General features: G+C 42.7%; 1 protein-coding gene across 1 annotated transcript in view; it reads right to left on the bottom strand.

Moving 5' to 3' along the window:
• Positions 1-18,356, bottom strand: part of Rgs5 (regulator of G protein signaling 5) — a 34,250-nt gene extending 15,894 nt beyond the window's left edge. Inside the window, exons 1-2 of the mRNA XM_051147809.1 lie at positions 18,190-18,356; positions 783-893 (exon numbers count right to left, since the gene is read on the bottom strand). Of these exons, the coding sequence (XP_051003766.1) occupies positions 783-893; positions 18,190-18,233 (155 nt within the window). The 5' untranslated portion in view covers positions 18,234-18,356. The remainder of the gene's footprint in view (positions 1-782; positions 894-18,189) is intronic.
• Between the last annotated feature and the right edge of the window lie 229 nt (positions 18,357-18,585).

Here is an 18,585-nt window from a genome sequence, read left to right as displayed (position 1 = left end):
GGACCCAGGGGGCCTGCACAAACTGCTGCAACAACTAAGGACATTGCAAGCAGAGAACTTAGACCCCTGTTCGGATGTAGCAGATCATTCTCCACATGGAGAAGGGGGCGGGCCTCTGACATGAACTCTGGTGCCTATGCAAATTGAACACTGCCCCTTGGTGGAGAGGCCCTGTGGGTCAGATGGTGGGGGGGGAGGAAGACCCCCCCCCAACAGGTCAGAGGTCTAGGGAAGGAGAATAGAGTGGAAGAGGGGGAGAGGGTGGGAACAGGAAGATAAGAGTGAGAGGATTACAATTGAGATGTAATGTAAATAAATTATAATACAAATATATTGAGTCCTAAGTTATCTGCCTTTTCATCAGGAGGAACTTGCTCACATTTATCTCCCAAGGACAAGACCTTGGCTACTATTTTATGGTGAGTGTGCAGGGCTCATAATTAATTGGATCAGGGTTACTTGACCCGAGCAAATAAATTATCAGATGTTTTGACCTTACAGTGAATAACTGAGTGGCTGGTGCCATTTTATAAAGTACACCTCATCTTTCCAAAGATGAGGCAAGACTTCATTTCTTTTAATTCTGTAATGACAATATAATGTTATAATTTAGGCATGGAAGTGTTAAAATATATACTATTTATGGACCAACTCTCTGAGCACTCAAATGATCTTCAGTGACTAACGGAAGCGGGTAGGTCTGCAGATGAACGACAGGGCTACACACTTGAAGAGCAGCCATCGTCTGGAGGGAAGGGACGGAATCCATATTCATGACTCACTTGTAGGTCTTGGCAGGCTTCTCCGGCTTCTCGTTATACGGAATGACAAGGTCACCGGCAGCGTCTGGCTTCTGAAGGAGAATTCCCAACTTCAACTTGATCTCCTTAGCCCTGAAGGGATAAACGTCAGGAGACAAGAGTGACACATGAGCACACGAGTCTAAAACCGTGATATCTTTCTGCATCAGTGGAAGGAAAAATGCAAAGAACCTCATCTGCTTCCTTCATTGTCGTTGCAACAAAAAGAACATAAAAGTAGAAAACAGGACACTCAAGCGCCAACCATTAGTGTTTAAAAGACACCAATTAATTTGCATTATCTCATTCCGAATCTTATTTTCTATTTCCATATGACAGGTACTATAGCCGTGTTCCCGTTTTGCAGGGGCAGAAGCCGGATGACAGAAAGTTTAAATATGTTAATACAGCCCGGACTGCCTCCAGAATTCCCAACTCAGTCTCCTGAGGGCCCTGACTCTGGCTGTCAACTAGATGCATTACATTTGGACAATTTTGTTTTATTTTTTTACTGCCAGATCTCTGTCTTTTTTCTAGAAAATGACAGACAAAGTTAGATGTCTTTGAAAGCCATTTCCAACCATAAAATCGAGCTGTTTTTGTTTCGTTGTTCTAAATCTTTGCTCAGTATCCTGCTTGCATCAACCTTCCTAGGGGAGACTGATTTCCACTAGATGGACTGGAGAGTTAATAATCTTTGAACGTCACCATTTTAGTGAGCAGATGTGGCCATAATTCTGGATAGTCTTCCATCAGAGCATAGGATGGTTTTCATTCAGTTTTAAAACCCATATTTGAAGCAAATCTTCATGATTCTATACTTTAAATAGACTATGGAAATTGTGTATCTATCTATCTATCTATCTATCTATCTATCTATCTATCTATCATCTGTCTATCTATCCATCATCTATCTATCTACCGCCTATCCATCCACCTTCTAACTATCTAATTGTGTGTATATGAAGCTATTTATATCATAGGAGTACACCAGGATTACAGATGTGAGCCACAGCATCAAGCTTATTGTGTTTTCTAGGTATTAAACTCCAGTTATTAGGATTATGTTGAAAATACATTTAACTGATGAGCCACCTTATCAGCCCTAAAATCCTAATCTTAAATACTAATTCACAGGACCAATTGCATACTGGGAAACCCCAGACTGTCCTTCCTATGTCACTGTGGCACTCCACATGCACTTTTAAGATAGGGTTTATCATATTGCGTTATGGCTATTGATTTGTGCCTGTTTTCTAAGCCGTATAGAAGTGCCCTTTAAAGGTAGAAGTTGAGTCTTAAATCCTTTTAAGCTTTGTGCCTGGCACAGTTGCTTGGCAACCTAGCAAATATTCAATAGTATTTGTCAACGTGAGCTAAAATTATCTTGATTTTGTTTCTTACCAATCTGTTAACATTTGTCTCCAAGTCAGTGCCAATCATAAGAAAAGCCTTAAAGCACCATGATGGGTTCACACTGTAACCAGACAGGCTTTTGATATTGCAAACATACTCTCTTAATTTATGCATAGAGACAGCAAAGAGGTGACATGCACGGCCAAGAGTAACAGTTAGGCATCATAGAGTCTTGTAACTTACAAAACCCACAAATATCCAAGTACTATATTGAATGTCCAGAATAGCCAACTCTGTGCTATCTTTCCATTTGCATTTCTTTTTGCTTTTGTTGTTTCTCTAGAAATTCTCTGTGAGTGAGGCCAGCTCCAGAGCCCTGTAATATCAAGTAGGGCTCAGCTGAAGAGAGTGTTGTGGTAGCAATTGGAAATTGTGCTGATGAGGGCGGGAGAGAGGAAGACTGATACAGCAGCACACTGAGTAAGATACATCGCCCTTGATTCCAGGCTCTGCAAGTTACTCAAATCATCTGATGTTAACTTGTGCTGGCTTGGAAGTTGGGAATAATGAAATGGTTAAGTTCTCAGACTTCTGTGAAATTAAATGTGCTAACATGTGTGAATCACTGAGCACAGCATTTGTAACACAATTCTGCTTCTGCTAAGTTAGCTTTAACTGCATAATCATTGTTTTTTTGACCAGGTTTAGCACGTTTCCTACCAATAAGCACTAAATGAAAGGGTATGTGTGTGTGTGTGTGTGTGTGTGTGTGTGTGTGTGTGTGTGTGTGTGTGTGTGTGTGTGTGTGTGTATGTGTGTATAATCATGGATTTCCTCGAATATTCTAACTCTAGAAGTAAGACTATTAATATTACGTTATTTGGAATAAAAAAATACATTATTGGGAGTTGACTGGGAAATGTATGCAGCACTGTGACTGCCCTCTGCTGGCCAATTTGTAGCACTACAGTCAGAGGTACAAGGTTTATCTTCTCTCAGGCACACTACACCAGGATGAAAAGAGCCATCTGCCTCTTGGCCTCCATATGCCTCTCCACGTACTCTTCCTCTTGTTTGCCTTGGAAACAGTGTGCTCTGGGAAGCGCTGTTACCGAGGCTTTACTCCTGGTTTAGTATATAGGCTCAAGAAGAGGACATTGAAAAGTCAGCAGCAAGGGCGACTGGCCCAATTATTCATTTGTGACCACGCAGAAAAGGATGAGCAAGTATTACTGCATTTATGCTCATCAAGCAGTGATTGTTTAAAGTTCATAAATGTTAACGTTCCAGCCACTCTGAATACCTGGCATCTCCACAAAACAAACAAACAAACAAAACCACAAAGTTGCTACACTGCTCTCTCAAGAGTTCCTGGAAAACAGCTTCACTCTCCAGTGCTTTCCTTCTCGTCAGAGCCTCACACAGTGTGGGAATAGCGCAAACCAATGGGAAAACCAAATAAGCTCAAACTTGCCGAATTCATTTCCCGTTTAACGATAAACTCAAGCGTATCTGACCTTAATTTAATTTCAAAATCATTGTTATCTGGAGAGAAAAACTATCTAATTTGTTTATCATGTCAGCTATGGTCTCTAGCTTTCTTTGCCTGTGCATAGGCATTTTTCCTTAGCTAAATTACATTAATGTTGATTAATGATTTGTATCTCCTCTGGTCCTTGCTCCCCTTCCTCCTGTCTCCCTTTTTTGTTACAGGAGAAAGAAGACTTGTTTTGAAGTAAAATCAATTGGAAATGCCTGGCTGAGAGTTTAATTAAAGGTTCAGAGAAAGAGAATTCTAGCGATGAGTCACACCAGGGACTTCAAGCTGCAGTGGTCTCCATAGTAGTAGCCTCGTGCAATGGGAAATCTGCTGTTTAAAATCACAGTTGACTAATGTGACCGGAGAGACACAAAGCCACTAGATGACTGCAAGGACCATAAAATGACCGACTTCTGTTTCTACCTTTAATGTGACTGGAGATGGAGAAGTGGAAGGCGGAGGCTGGGCATGAAGTCCGGTGAGTGTTTGTCCAGCATGGGCAAGGGCCTGAGCAGATTTCCAGCACCAAAAGTAAACCCAAGAAAATGGAAGGCTGGAAGAGAACTGGCGAACGGGGCTTATGTGGAGCATACACTCAGTTATTCACACTGCCTATATAGGGTATGTTCTAGTGAGAAGAGAAATCGAAACAAATCAGACGACTACATCCCACCATGTAAAAAAGAAAGAGGGAAGGTAAGGGTCCTGTGCTTGTGACCCATCTGGCAATCACAGGCGGGTTTAATTCTAGACTCCAGACACCTTTCAAGAACACTCATGAAGAAAGACACTCGGCAGAAAACTTGGGGTATGTAGGGCCCCGTTTTCAAAATGGGTTTCCTAAAGATTTGATCTATCCTTGAACAGGAAACTCCATGCAACACAATTCTGCGGTGCAGATGACCCCTGCTGGCCACAAAGAGGCATGAGCTACAATTGCTGTAGAAAGAACCCTGGATCTGGCTAAGGAAACCCTGTAGACTTCCTTCACAAAAGTGAAAAGACTATCTTTTCTTGCTTCTTAAAAACATAATAAATACCCTTGGGAATACGCGTGCGCGCGCGCACGCGCGCGCGCACACACACACACACCACACCACACTAGTGGTTTTTTTATCTACCATCTTTAGGTATCTCCAACTTCCTAGATTTTTCTAAACATGACTGCTTAAAATTAAGATCTACTCTCAAGACTGGGGAGAAGACATGACTGGGCCTTTAACGTCTATTACTTTCATCTGGCTAAAAACAAAGCACACACTGATGTAAGTGTTAGAAGGTGAAAAAAGATGGCAAATTATATATATATATATATATTCATTGTTGTTAATGAACTGAGATGTGGCTTCACCAGTGACACCTGTCTCCCAAAACTCATGTGATTAATTGTACTAAATGACATATTAGCTGGTTGAAAAAAAAACCAGGACTGACAATGGCAGCTGTCAAATAGGGCATATTTATAGAAAACACATTTTTCTCTTATGTCCTTCAAGCTCTTGTTACATCACACCATTTCCTGTCAGACTTATTAACAAGTGCAATTTTTTTTGTGTGCTCAAGCTTTCACCTCAGCTGCACCCAAATTGTTGTCATTTAGCTGCCTTTACAGGCAACTGAGACAAAACTAAAGGGAGGGGCTTGGGCCGATAACGTGCCCACTTTACAAGCATGAAGAACCCAGAAACTAGGTTTAAAGCATGTCAGGCACTGTGGCATGTACTTGTAATCCCAGTGTGGGACAGTGGAGACACGTAGGTCCTCACGTACTCACTGGCTGGTCAGCCTAGCTTACTTTGTGAATTACAGGCCAGTGGCAGGCTCTGTCTCAATAAATAAATAAATAAATAAATAAGAAAGAAACCTTGAGTGCTAATAAAAAACAGGCTGTGTACAGCTTCTTCTTTTCCTCACTTATTCACTTAACAGACTAACAAGCAGCTTCTTTGCTGTGTGACTGCCCCACGCCACACACTACTACATGTAAGGAAACCTCCCGTGGGACAAAAGGATTAGCAACAAGGAAATCTGTTAGCCTATATCGTACTTACAGTTGCTACAGTGTGAGATGTGTGTAGGTCCCTGTGGATTTGCTCTAATCGGATACACACTTCTCTCAGTGGTGAGCAGCAGACTTTTTAGAAAGTTCAGGCTCTAGTTGAGCAATCTATAACAGTTCCTGCTGATCTGAGCACCATCATTGTTAACAGAGTGTTTGCTAGCAATGACTTTTCACATGTGCACTAGATAGCAGTCTCTCTCCAGCCATGGGAGTCATGTTCTGATTTGGATTGATAAGCCTGCTGGGGATCCCCTGTCCATGTTAAACCAATTTGGTAAAGAAGCAACTAACCTTTCACTCCTAGAGATGGCTGCCATGGCTTGCTCCCTGCTTAGCCCCATATCCAGTCACTGATGCTGGGGTTTCTGTTGTCCCATATCAACCACAAGGGCATCAGAATCTCGACTCAGATCCTCTTGTGGACAAGTGAATCCTTCAGCCAGGTGCATACAGAACACAGACAACTGGGATTTTGTGACGTTATGGAGTGAATTATACAAACACTTTACATCGGCTTATTAAGTGTTTGCTCAAAAGGTATACGTCCATTTTGATTTTGTTGGAAGCACAGTGGTCTTGCGTTCATAAACCGATAGTAAAGCTAGCGTGAAACAACCACCCATGACCAAGCACTAATATAGTTGGTTATCTACCAAAAGCAACCTAGAATTGGTCTTGAGTGGATCATCTTATTTTCCAATGGCCACTCACTCTCTGAGTGAACTGACACAAGCTGTGTGTCCCTGCTTATCAACAACAGATCTGAAAAATTAGGATAAATTAGGAGACAGTGTAAGAAATTTGTGGGAGGAGATCAAGAGATGATGACAGTAAGGATAGGTTCAGTCCCTGGTACGTAAAGAGTGTGCCATATGCTCCAGCCACTGCTATTATCATCTTTATCACTATGGTCATCATCATCACAACTTCTACTCACTTAACAACTGTGCCTCCCAGTGCCAGCTCTAACTCCTAACACTCCTTTGACTTGGGGACTTGCAACCCTGAGCTTTTCCAAAGGTGGGTGATGATGGAGGGCTGTAGTCCATTTCAGTCTCTCTTTTCCATAGGCAACTTCTCCTTAAGGAGACTCTATGGCTTCTTCCCAATGAACAGGGTTAGAGACACAGAAAGAAACAAAAACAGAAACAAAAAAACAAAACAAAACAAACAAAAAAAAAAAAAAAAAAAAAAAAAAGGAAGAGAAGGAGGGAGGAAGAAAGGGAAACTCTCTCCTGGACAAAGGACTACAATACTACCAGGCTCTAAAACTAGTCACTCCCGCCTTACACCCTGCATACCTCTGCCCATCGCCACCCACAACAGGGCGATGGTGGGACTGTATATGTGGAAGAATGACTTGATGGTACCCACAGTGATTCCGAACCTAAAGCAGTAGAGCTTGCAGCTTGACCTAACATGATACCTACACCCAACCGGCAGACCCTGGAGTGACTGCCAGAAATGCTGGCACTTGAGATAAGAAACTTAAAAATAACAGTGTCCTTTTAACATGATTTGAAGTCTTTTTTTTTTTTTTTTTTTTTTTTTTTTTTTTGTAAGTAGACAGTGTTTTTGCAAAAGAGAGAGGGACTGCTCATATTTAAACGGAAAGCATTTAGGAGAATTTGTGAACCGTAACTGTGATGAAACCATGGAAACAGAAATAGTAAACAATAGATGTGGAGAAGTTTCCATTACCAAGAAAAGCCATCAAGGCAAGAGCAGCAGCCAGCTGGTTTAGATAACTGTGTCATGTGACCATCTGGAACCATCTTACTGACATTAGAAGACACTTTCCAGACCTGCAGTCCATTTTACACTCACAAACAAAACACCGGACCCTGTTTAATCTTGTCCCTGCACTTGGCAGAAAAGACACATCTGCCCTAAGTGGTGAAAATCCCATCTCAGATCATGGGACCAAAAGCAACAATCTACCTGTTGAAAGGGCTGTTCCTTGAAAGAAGCTGAGCAGGGGCATAGAGACTAAGGATAGACATGGCAGCCCCAGACGTCTCAGCTCACCTTGCTATGCACACACATGGCGTTGGGTACTTTCTGAACTCTGCTCGCTTGCTCTCTCATCTTTAAAATACAACAAGAATAACTGTACCTACATTTTAAGCATCTTTTACAATAGTGAAATGAGTTACCGTACGTGAGGCATTTCTTTCAGTGCCTGGCACACTGACCATGGCACACCATGAATTGCAGGGTTTATAATTTCTAATGTTATTACAGAAAGTGCTAAGGAGGGAATGTGTCTAGTACTGTCAAAGAACAAAAAGCAATAGGCAGTGAGGGAAAACACGCCGTGACAGTGTGCCTTTGATCAAATCCTCCTGACAATCTGGACAATTTGCTGCATGATCTCCAATAAGTATTTGAGTTCTCTGATATAGTTGAGGGGGGGAGAGAGAGAGAGAGAGAGAGAGAGAGAGAGAGAGAGAGAGAGAGAGAGAGAGAGAGAGAGAGGAGCAAAAAGAGAGGGAGGGAGAGAAGAAGGGAGGAAGGCAGGGAGGGAGGGAGGGAGGGAAAGGAAACAGGTGATAAGACTCCTGCTGACCTTCCTTTATTGTTGTAATTCTGGACATCCTTGGCATATAAATAAGAAAAGCAGGGACCCAAGATCTTCCTTGGCTGTGAGTGGTACCACCATTTACCACACCTTCCCAATGCCCCACTTCACCAGTAAATACAAGCATCTCACCCCCACAACCTGTACCCGTTGATCCTTACCGACCAGCTTCCTCCTTGGTCTGATTGGTCACACGTGTTGCTCTTTCTTTTCAGAAAATTCTTTCAATGTGTCCTTCTTCCTCAGCACTTAATTTGCCAGTCCTTAAGAACCAAGCTGCTGTATCTTGTAAGCACTCTCTCCATCTCTCCCCCAGCACACACCAGTTTAAAACCCCTCTGATCACATCCCTTCCCGGCCAAATCTGTTCCCACTTCAGCCTATCATGTTGCTTTAGTTGTTGGAGTGGAGCGGAATGGGCAAGCAGAGTCACACCACATGGCTGTTTCTTCTCCTTCCCACCACCCAGCAGGGTGCTTTGCCATGTTACTAAATATCACAACTCACTTTGCGTAACAAAATGGTGATGGAGACCCGTGGTGAGGATACTAAACTACCCCCCTGAGGTGCCTACAGTAGCATTTTGTGCACAGTACATATTTGATTCACGTGTATTATTATTATTATTATTATTATTATTATTATTATTATTATTATTATTATTATTATTATTATTACTACTACTACTACTACTTCTGTCCTTATCATAGCATTGTGTAAACGGGATCCATACTTTCATTCTGTATTAATCTATATGTCAGACTTTGGCGGAGCAACAGCTGTATGTGTAGGTCCTGGCCTGTGAGCATTGGTAGAACTGCATTGGACAAGGAGATAGACTACACTCAACATTAATGGTTGACATTAAGGTAAGCTTCCTTGAGATAGTCTCAACCTTATAACAAGATGAACAACCCTGAAAGCATGGAGGATGTGCTGGCATTGTCCTCATTGGGGTCGCTTGTTCTAAGACCTCTATAGGTGCCAGCACAATGCAGTCATATGATCATATCTCTCCCCATGTGCTGTTGATTTACTTCGTATTTTTACAATAGCATTTTTCCCCAAGCTCTATCCAATCCGTACTTGAGGATTCCCCTGAGCATTTCCCAAGATTTTATGGCCTTGTCTGACATATTCATTACTCAGGGTCAGCTACTGGAGGTAATGAAGAGACAATGTGGGGACAAGATAGACAGGCCAGAAAGAGCTCATTTCCCTTTGACCTCCAATTCCCCATCTTATTCAAAATAGTGTTGGCAGGAACGCTGGACTTTTGGCAATTCAGTAAGGAGTCTGGATAATGGATAGTGGGAAATGGTCCTCCAGTTGAGGAAGACAGATATTTGTGGGAATTTTGAATTCCAAAGGTGAAAGGGTCAGCGTAGTTCTCACGAGAGCTTCTGTGGACACTGGTGGTACCCACAACCGCCAAGCATTCATTTCTGTTCAATTACAGAGAGATTCCCAGACTAAACTCTTATTACTGCACTTGGCTCCTACTTTAAACTCAGCATATCCAAAAGGAAAGATGAAAGAGCAAATAAAGGTCATTAAAGGAGGAGAAAAAGAAAGAGAAGAAAAGGCAAATTCACCAAGATCAAGATCTCACTAAACACTAGCATGCTTCCATCACTCCACTAACCCAGTGTTGTCTCTCATGATACTTTATTTCCTCGAAATATCAGAGATGTGAGTCAGTGTTTCTCTTTGCCAAATGACTAAAGGTGTTTGTTGAGTAAAATAATGGCACAGCAATGAGGAACCAGAGAATGGCTCTGTTGCTAGAATTAGATTTCAATGATCATTTCTCTTTCCCTGAAAAAAAAAAAAGTATTGAAACAACAGCTTTTAACTTCTCAGATTTCTCTTTTTAAGAATTATCTATTGATTCATAAATTTGTTTTTATAGTAATTTACTTATCTCACTGTGATGAAACAACTGCTATTTGCCATAGTCTTTAATAGATACGATGGAATACTTTATAATATTAATGAGAAACATTTCTGGCTTTTGGTAGCTTCTCTTTTGTAGAGAGACAAAGATGGGGTGACTTATTGGAATGCAGCCTTGACATGTGTTGAGTCCTTGATTTGAAGTTAGCATTCCTGTGGCTGAGCTGAGGTTTGTAGGGTTCACTGTCTAAATATGAGCAGGCATTTATTCTTTAGTAAAACAGTGGCATGGCAGTGTCTGTGTCATGTAAGTGCTATGAAAATTCAATACCGAATATTCAACTGAAGGTAAATCTGAGAATATAGGGTAAGAGGTGATGTTCCCTGAGCATGGTGGGTCACACCTGCAACCTCAGCACAAGAGGTCAAGCACTAGCATCACAGGTGTGAGGCCACCCCTGCTTTACCTCCCATCCTCCCAAAAGTGGTATGATCCATGTGGAAGGGAAAGAATTTTTGTGTGGGAGTTCAAGGAAGGGTCCTCTCCCTGGGGGGTGGGGTGAGACTGTACAGTGATTCTAAGGAGCTTCCAGAAGGACCAGTGTTTGGGAGGGAACAATTTGGCAGAGACCGCATGCTAGTTGAGAAGGGGTGTTTGTTTGCACCTCAAAGATCTCAGCCTCTTTTTATCCTTGTCCTACCTCTTCAGAGATTGTTCCCAAACTTTAGTGTGGAAGTTTATATTTTCCTAAAACACTTAAGTTTTTCAAAGGGATCAATGCACCCGATAGCTTTCATACATTGGAGACTGAAGAATAGGAACGCCTTGAAGTTGTTACTAAATTATAGATCGGGGCTTGTTGCAGGAACAGGGTCCAGGAACCAGGCAGGCAGTCACTCAGCTGTCACAAGCCAGAAGCCATGGTGTTGACAAACATGGGCGCATATTACATCAGCCTTTGGGCTGAGGGCCTTCTTCTAGCCTGGGGACTTGAACCAGTGTAGAAAGATGTACATCTAACATGTGTCGCAAATGTATGCCAGGATTGATACAAAGACATCCAAGAAGAAGATGGGGGCACTTGGAGGAACAATGTCAGAGGGGGCCTAGAAGCATCCCACAGAAGACAGAAGAGATGAGCAACATCTTCTGAGTGAAAAAAAAAAATCTGTGGAAGCCCTTGAGAAGACATGAAGATGACGGACAACAGCCAGGAACGAATAGAAAGAGACACAAGGGGAGACAGAGTCACACCAAGTTTCATTCTTGTATCCCCCACATGTAGGCTGAAGAGTGACTCTTTAAGGAGCTCCCATCTTGGCTTGAAGGCCCTGTGCATATACTTCAGGGCAGAGAGTTTTTGCAGATGATAAAGTTAAGATGGGTAATTTGTAAATTGGCCATTGTATAAAGAAGCACACACACACTACATACACACGTACATGCACACACCAATAAATTCCCTAAGAGAAATTCACTTCATTTCTCCTAAGTATATGAGTAAACCCCTGATTGTAACAAATAATATGTTGTTTATCAAAGTCATAAACATACCACACAAGGATGTGTGTATTAATCTACTCATTCAAGTGGCACACTTGCTTCAGACATGATGAACTCAGAAACAGATGTGAGATTCTAGAAACCTGTAATACTGGCCAGATCACCAGACTAGCCAGATAACCCCCCAAAAGCTCACGCTTCCACAGACCCAAGTGTCCCTTGTAAGCTACCACTTAAAACAAGCTGCCGAAGAACTACAGGAAGCCACTTTTTAGATGGAACATCTTGATTCTTTCCAAACTTCTTGAATCCCACAGATGAGTGCTTTGTCAAGAAACAGATGTTCTGTGCACGCACAGATCAACAGAAGTCACAGCTTGACCAAAATAGCTTGTCCGCACTTCACTGCTAATGATAAATGCTTAGGGGACAGACAGGGTGCTTCACACTGTCACAGGCACTTTACTTCATGCTCCATCTCTCCCTCTGACTCTAAAGGGATAGTTCCACCATCTTTCTAGAACATGGGGTTTAAGGGATATAAGTGAGAAGCTGTCCTGAGGAGCTCTGTGCTGTTGAGAAGTATTGGGAGGGGCAAGTGGGGAGCGTGGAACACCTGCCTCAGTCTCACTTGCTATTCATGGCTATTGTCTGAAGTATTCCGAAGCTGTTGAGCACAATCCTTTAAACCTCGAGGCATTTCCTTTTTAAAGGAAAAAAAGGTGCCTAGTTAAGTGGTCTTACTTGGGTACAGCAGCAGTAGAAGACCTTGCCAGGAAACACCCTGTGGAATGTTCTAGCAGCTCTATCACCAGGTGAACAGCTCAAAGTTGCATGCGGCTTAGCTGTATTGACATGCATGTTTCTGACCTTTAGGCTAACTAGACCTACTGATGTTCTGGAAAAGACCCGTGGGTGTATGTGTGTAAAGATGTATATGTGTGTGCAGGTGTGTGTTTATGCAGGTATATGTGTGTGTAGATGTGTGTAAGCAGGTGTATGTAGATGTGTGCGTGTGTTTGTGTGTGTGTGCGCATGTCCAGTAAATGACTCCTATCCTTGCTCATGCAATAAATCTGAATTAAACTACATGGGGTACACATACACACAAACACACATCAAACAAACATAGGAAAGTAGGAAAGAGACTTGTTGGGTAGAAGACAGAGTTTAGTAAGAGTGGGAAGGAGGCCAGGCATGGTGGCATACACCTTTAATCCCAGAACTCAGGAGGCAGAGGCAAGGGGATTGCTGTGAGTTCGAGGCCAGCCAGGTCTACAAAAGCAAGTCCAGGACAGTCAAGGCTACACAGAGGAACCCTGTCTAAAAAAAAAAAAAAAAAAAAGTACATAGGAAGGTAGGAAAGAGACTTGTTGAGTAGAAGACAGAGTTTAGTAAGAGTGAGAAGATGATGAGAGAGGGTGACAGGATGACTATGATCCAAACGCATCATATATACATATACAACTGTTAACAAATGCATTACATTTTTTAAAATTCTAGATTACAGATATCTCTATGGACAAATACACTTCTAGTAAAATATAATTGTTACAGCTCTTAAATATGTGAACTGGATTTAGATGCAGAAAATAAACAAAATAAAATAAAATAGTCATATGTAAAGTCCAAATTCATAGTAGCAATGTGGTAGGGGTAGAAGGAGTTTAGAGGACCCCACATGATCAAATCTATTTGCAAGTAAGGTGGGGAATCCTAGAGATGCGGCTCAGGACTGGCCCTTGGCTATTAAAAGTCAAGATTATAGTTCAAGACCTCTGCCTGCTCCCCATCTAGGAACTTTCTAGAGTATAGCATGGCTTCCTAAGTTGTACCTATGCCAGGTGTGGTGGTGCACAACTTTAATCCCAGCACTCGGGAGGCAGAGGCTGGTAGATCACTGTGAGTTTGAGGCCAGCCTGGTCTACAAAGTGAGTCCAGGACAGCCAAGGCTACACAAAGAAACCCTGTCTCAAAACAAAACAAAACAAACAAACAAACCACACACACACACACACACACACACACACACACACACAAAACAAACAAACAAAAAACCAATAAGCAAGCCTAAGTTGTACCTACAAACATTGTGTTATGTGATGAGAGGGGCTGGGGGTGGCCGGGATATTGAATATGAGATCTAAGAGATCTCAAGTGTGTCAAGTTTTGGATCCTAATTCAAACAGTCCAACTGCGAAATCATCACTAGGTGTTTACTGAATGTTAACAAGTAAAGAGCTCTACGGTTAGTTTCTGAATAGGAATAGTGGTTTTTAGTGAGTTGTATAGAGTACACAGTGTATTTTCTAAAGAGGAGAAACATGAAGAACGCTTCAGGGAGGTGAACAATTATGAATGAAATAAATGTTTATCAAAGGCTTTAATACATAACTGATTAAAAACAGGTTTTCCCAGCTTCCTACAATACAGAGAAGAGGGAAGGTGGCGGGGAAGTACTTGGTAGGGTCTACTTGTGATGTCTGTCACCTTCTGGGTTTTTTTTTTTTCTTTCTTGTGGTGCTTCCTTGCAACAAGAGGAATATTAATTTTCAGATGAGGAAATGAGGCTCCAAGAGAGCCAGGAAGGAAACAAGAGGAAGACTGTGGACTCTGGTCCTTCCACATCCCTTTGACTGCTTGGGGCTAAAGCAGAGGCAGGGGGAGACTGCGAAGCTACCCTCCTGTGCTGCAGCAGCACCCTGCTTCGTGCTGCCAGCGTGTGGGGCAGTCAGAGGGTCAAGCTACTGCTGTCTTTATCCTCTTGCAACTGGTGCTTAAAACATGGTCCAGACCCCACCTTATTGGAGAACTGCTTGAAACTTTAAAGGAAAATGAGAGACAGGAACCCGTTATTGGCTGGCCTCCACTCACATCCTGCTTCCTGTTGCTAATGATTGATCCTGCCTGAATTAATTAAACTTTCACTCTTTTCCTCTCCAGCCAGCAGGACAAGCCATTAACACTGGCCCAAGAAACGTAAATAAACTTTATTTTATTATCATCTACCCACTATAATCTGTAGTTCTTACGAGTAGCCAGCCTGTCAAGCTTCTTGACGAAGCTTCTGGGATCTGACCACATAACCCAGGCTAAATAAACGAGAGAGGGAGAAGAAGTTATCCTTGGACATAGGGGATGGAAATGGAGGAAGGAGCTATGACAGTGGCTCCCGGAGAAACAGCCCAGCCTGTGAAATGCCTGAAGGTCCAAAAGCCAAAGGCTTGTGATCCTTGGAAGCAGACCACCTGCCTGCTTACCAGCCTTTTCTGGGGTTCTTTTCACCTCTTTCCTTCTACTCCCTTCCCCAACCCTGAAGGAAACTCTCATTACCTCATTATTTAGAAAGATGGTCCTTTTTTCCCCCCATTGTGACCTAAGATGTCACTGCTAATGTTTGTCCTTCCAGATCTTTCTGGGAAACAGAGAACAGTGCCAGGCTGACAATGGGCAGCCCTGTCTCCAGCTGCTATCAATTACCCAAGAACTTTTTTATTCAGGAGTGTTATTTATCAAAAGCCTACTATGTACCATACTCTTAGACAAAATAAAAAAAAAAAATTCTTGCTTTAAGTGCATATCTTCAGTTCTCAGAATTGAGAGTTTGGGTGTGGCGTTATAATCTGTTTTTTGATACTACAGCAAAATACCTGAAGCTTCTGGCTCTGGAGGAGCTGCACACCCTTGTATCACCCTGGACATGGTGAGGATCACATTACAGATGGTATAAATGTGAGAGGAACACAGCACACAGTTAGGGGACAGGTCCCATGAGAACCACCTACTAAAGCCTGTTTCAGTTTGTATCTTGAATGACTAAAGATCCAAAGATCCAAAGAGCCACTCAAGTTGCTTGGTCTGCAGGAGGTGCTAAAGGAGGTGCCAATGGAAGTGCTGGAATCTTTAAGGGACAAGACCGAGAGGACCAAGGCTGGTATGTCCTCACAGTGGGCACACAACAAATAAATATGTTGCCTGAGACTTGGTACAAGTTGCATTAACACTGGCCAAACTTTCTGTACCCTCTTGCCTTTGTGTCTGGACATACAGCCTGTCTGTTCCCTTGGCCTTAAAAGCATTCCACATATACCTTTTTCCTACAGAGACCTGCCTGTCTCTTTTCCTCTGTAGGATTAGTTTAAGCATTGTTTTCTTAACTCCTTGTAAAGCGCCCCCCGCCCAGCTATCAAAGGCTCTGAGGACCAACCAGGCCCCCACTTGGTATTTCTAGTACCTTGGATTTATTCCCCTCTACTGAACTCCAGCACTCAGGGATATGAGTCCTCACTTGCCTTCCTAGCTGGGGGACACAATCCTGGAGCAGCATATGGCTTGTCCTCTATAAGCCTAAGGTATGCACAGGCTTGAAATCATTGAAATGATCTCATCAGAAAGAACCCATAGTTTCTTAGTGACCTCCTCTCTATATTGTTAGCTTACTGTGTTCTTAATATTATGATTTCTATGATGTGTTCAGCTATGTCACTAGCCTATCAGCCACCGCAGGTTTCAAGTGTATACATTTCCAGCAAGAGTAACACTAATCCCAACTAGAAAGCCTCGGCAGCAGCGAAAACATGATCGATGTGAATATACATAAATTCCCATGTTGCTAATGAACCTAATACACAACAGTAATAGAAACAATTTCAAAACTCTTATCATCATATCTCTCTAAACACTGTTGTGTTTTTGACAAAGAAACACTGGGCAAGATGAGTAACAATGCCAAGATGCCCAAACCCCTCCTGACTGTCACAGTAACGGTGTCAAGTGTTCACTAGTGTAATGAGGTAAGACCTATCCATGGCATTAAGGTAATCAACTACAAATATCAGCTGTGCTAAAGGCATCCATGTATCCATGCCATGCAGAGTCAACATGTAACTCTCATAGTTAGAAAAATAGCAAAGATGTATCATCTGGTCTTCAAAGACATTGGGATGCCTCTCTGCTCTATACTTATTTCTTGAGCTTTCTTTTTTTTTTTTTTTAAGATTTATTTATTTATTTTATGTATATGACAGCTCTACTCGTATGTATACCTACATGCCAGAAGAGAGCATCAGATCACATTATAGATGGTTGTGAGCCCCCATATGGTTGCTGGGAATTGAACTCAGGACCTTTGGAAGAGCAGACAGTGCTCTTAACCTCTGAGCCATTTCTCCAGCCCCTTCTTGAGCTTTCTATAGAGAAGGTGATGGGGGGAAGGATGATCAACAGTTCCCGGCCCTGGAATCCACCTTCCACCCCCTAGTCCAATGGATAATAGACTCCTGAGTTGCTAGCTTGCTACTGCAGACTTCAATGCTACTGGTTTCTTCTACTGTCGTCTACTTAAAACATTTGTGCCCTCGACTCCAGGGGATATGTTACATTGTTTTCTCCTTTTTATTAAAACAAAAACAAAAACAAAAACAAAAACACTTAAAATGTATTACAGTGTTGGAAATCATCAAAGAAATTGGGACGTTTTAAAAAGACAAAACTCTCTGATGGCCCACTAAACAGTATGACCTTCTTAGACAAACATTGGCATTTGGGGGACAGAAATAGGCTGGTCCAGAATCAGTTTTACTTTGTTTAATGACTGAGGGTTAAAGTAAATCTAATCAGACCCATTCCTTAACAGAGCAGAACCTTTCTACCTACCCAGATCATGTGGGGGATTGGGTTAGGTTTCTAGTAAGATGTTTACTTTAGATGTAGGATTCTCTACAGACTATACCTCAGTCTGGGGACAACTGTGTTTCTGACAACTCCAGGTACAAACCTTTCATCCCAGGGGCTTTGCTTTTGCCCAGCACTGCAGCTACTCCTATCTAATGTAGTCAGGGTACTGGGAAAAATGTGAAGGTCCCTCTTATGTCACTGAAAACCTGCTTTTAGAGAGGCTTCAGCCCCCATCTCTTGATCTGAATGAAGGTCACTCTTCCCACAGTTCTAGTGGGGCAGACATTCCTCTGAGTGCTTTGCACACATGAGCACTCAGTCAGTCCTCAAAAACAGCCTGTGAGGGAGAAAAGAGTCCTACTTCCACTCACAGATGCGGAGAGAGAAAGGCTAAAGAAACTGCTCAAAGCTACACAAGTACATCAGTAGGGGAGCCAGAATTCAAAACACACACACACACACACACACACGCACGCACGCACGCACGCACGCACGCACGCACGCACACACACACACACACACACACACCCTTACAGAATAGGCATCTTCTGGAAGAAAATAACACTGTGTATTAAATGATGCATACGTTATCTCTTGTTGGATTTCTAGCTCATATCTCCCCAAATCTCCGTACAGATGAGGCAACGCCAAGCCTGTTACCAACCCTCTGTTTCATCTCACTGTAACCCCACCCCACCGTGCCTCTGGGTAGTGTCCCTTGAGTACAGGCTCACCACATCCTTATCTCTTACACGGAAGAAGTTCCCGTCTCACCTTTCCAGGCATGAGTGCGGCAGAGCTGCCAGTCCCTTACACATTTTGGCAATCGGCTTAGGTCCTCAGCCTCGAGCACGAACTTCTCATCAGCCGAACACGTCTCTGAAAACTTTAACACTGTCTGGGGCAGCCTTTCCCTCGGAGGAATATATACACAGTCTCTCTCACAGCTCTGTAACTCCGAGGACCAATCCGGAGCTCAGGAGAAAATTGTGGGCTGGAACACAGGAAAAATTTGCCTGAGGTCCAGGCTGGGAGCCTTTCCTGGCTGCAGGCACTGCTGGGGCAGGCTTCTGACTGCTTCTATCACAGCAGTCTGTTTAGTCCCGGCTGAGCTGCACCCTAAATTGTGATAAGGCCATTAGGGCTTGAGGTGTGCGATCCCATGCGAGC

This window comes from Acomys russatus, chromosome 6, assembly GCF_903995435.1.
Source record: "Acomys russatus chromosome 6, mAcoRus1.1, whole genome shotgun sequence".
In the NCBI taxonomy this organism is placed as follows: domain Eukaryota; kingdom Metazoa; phylum Chordata; class Mammalia; order Rodentia; family Muridae; genus Acomys; species Acomys russatus.
The sequence above is the reverse complement of the archived record's forward strand: the minus strand, read 5'-3'. Positions and strand labels throughout refer to the sequence as shown.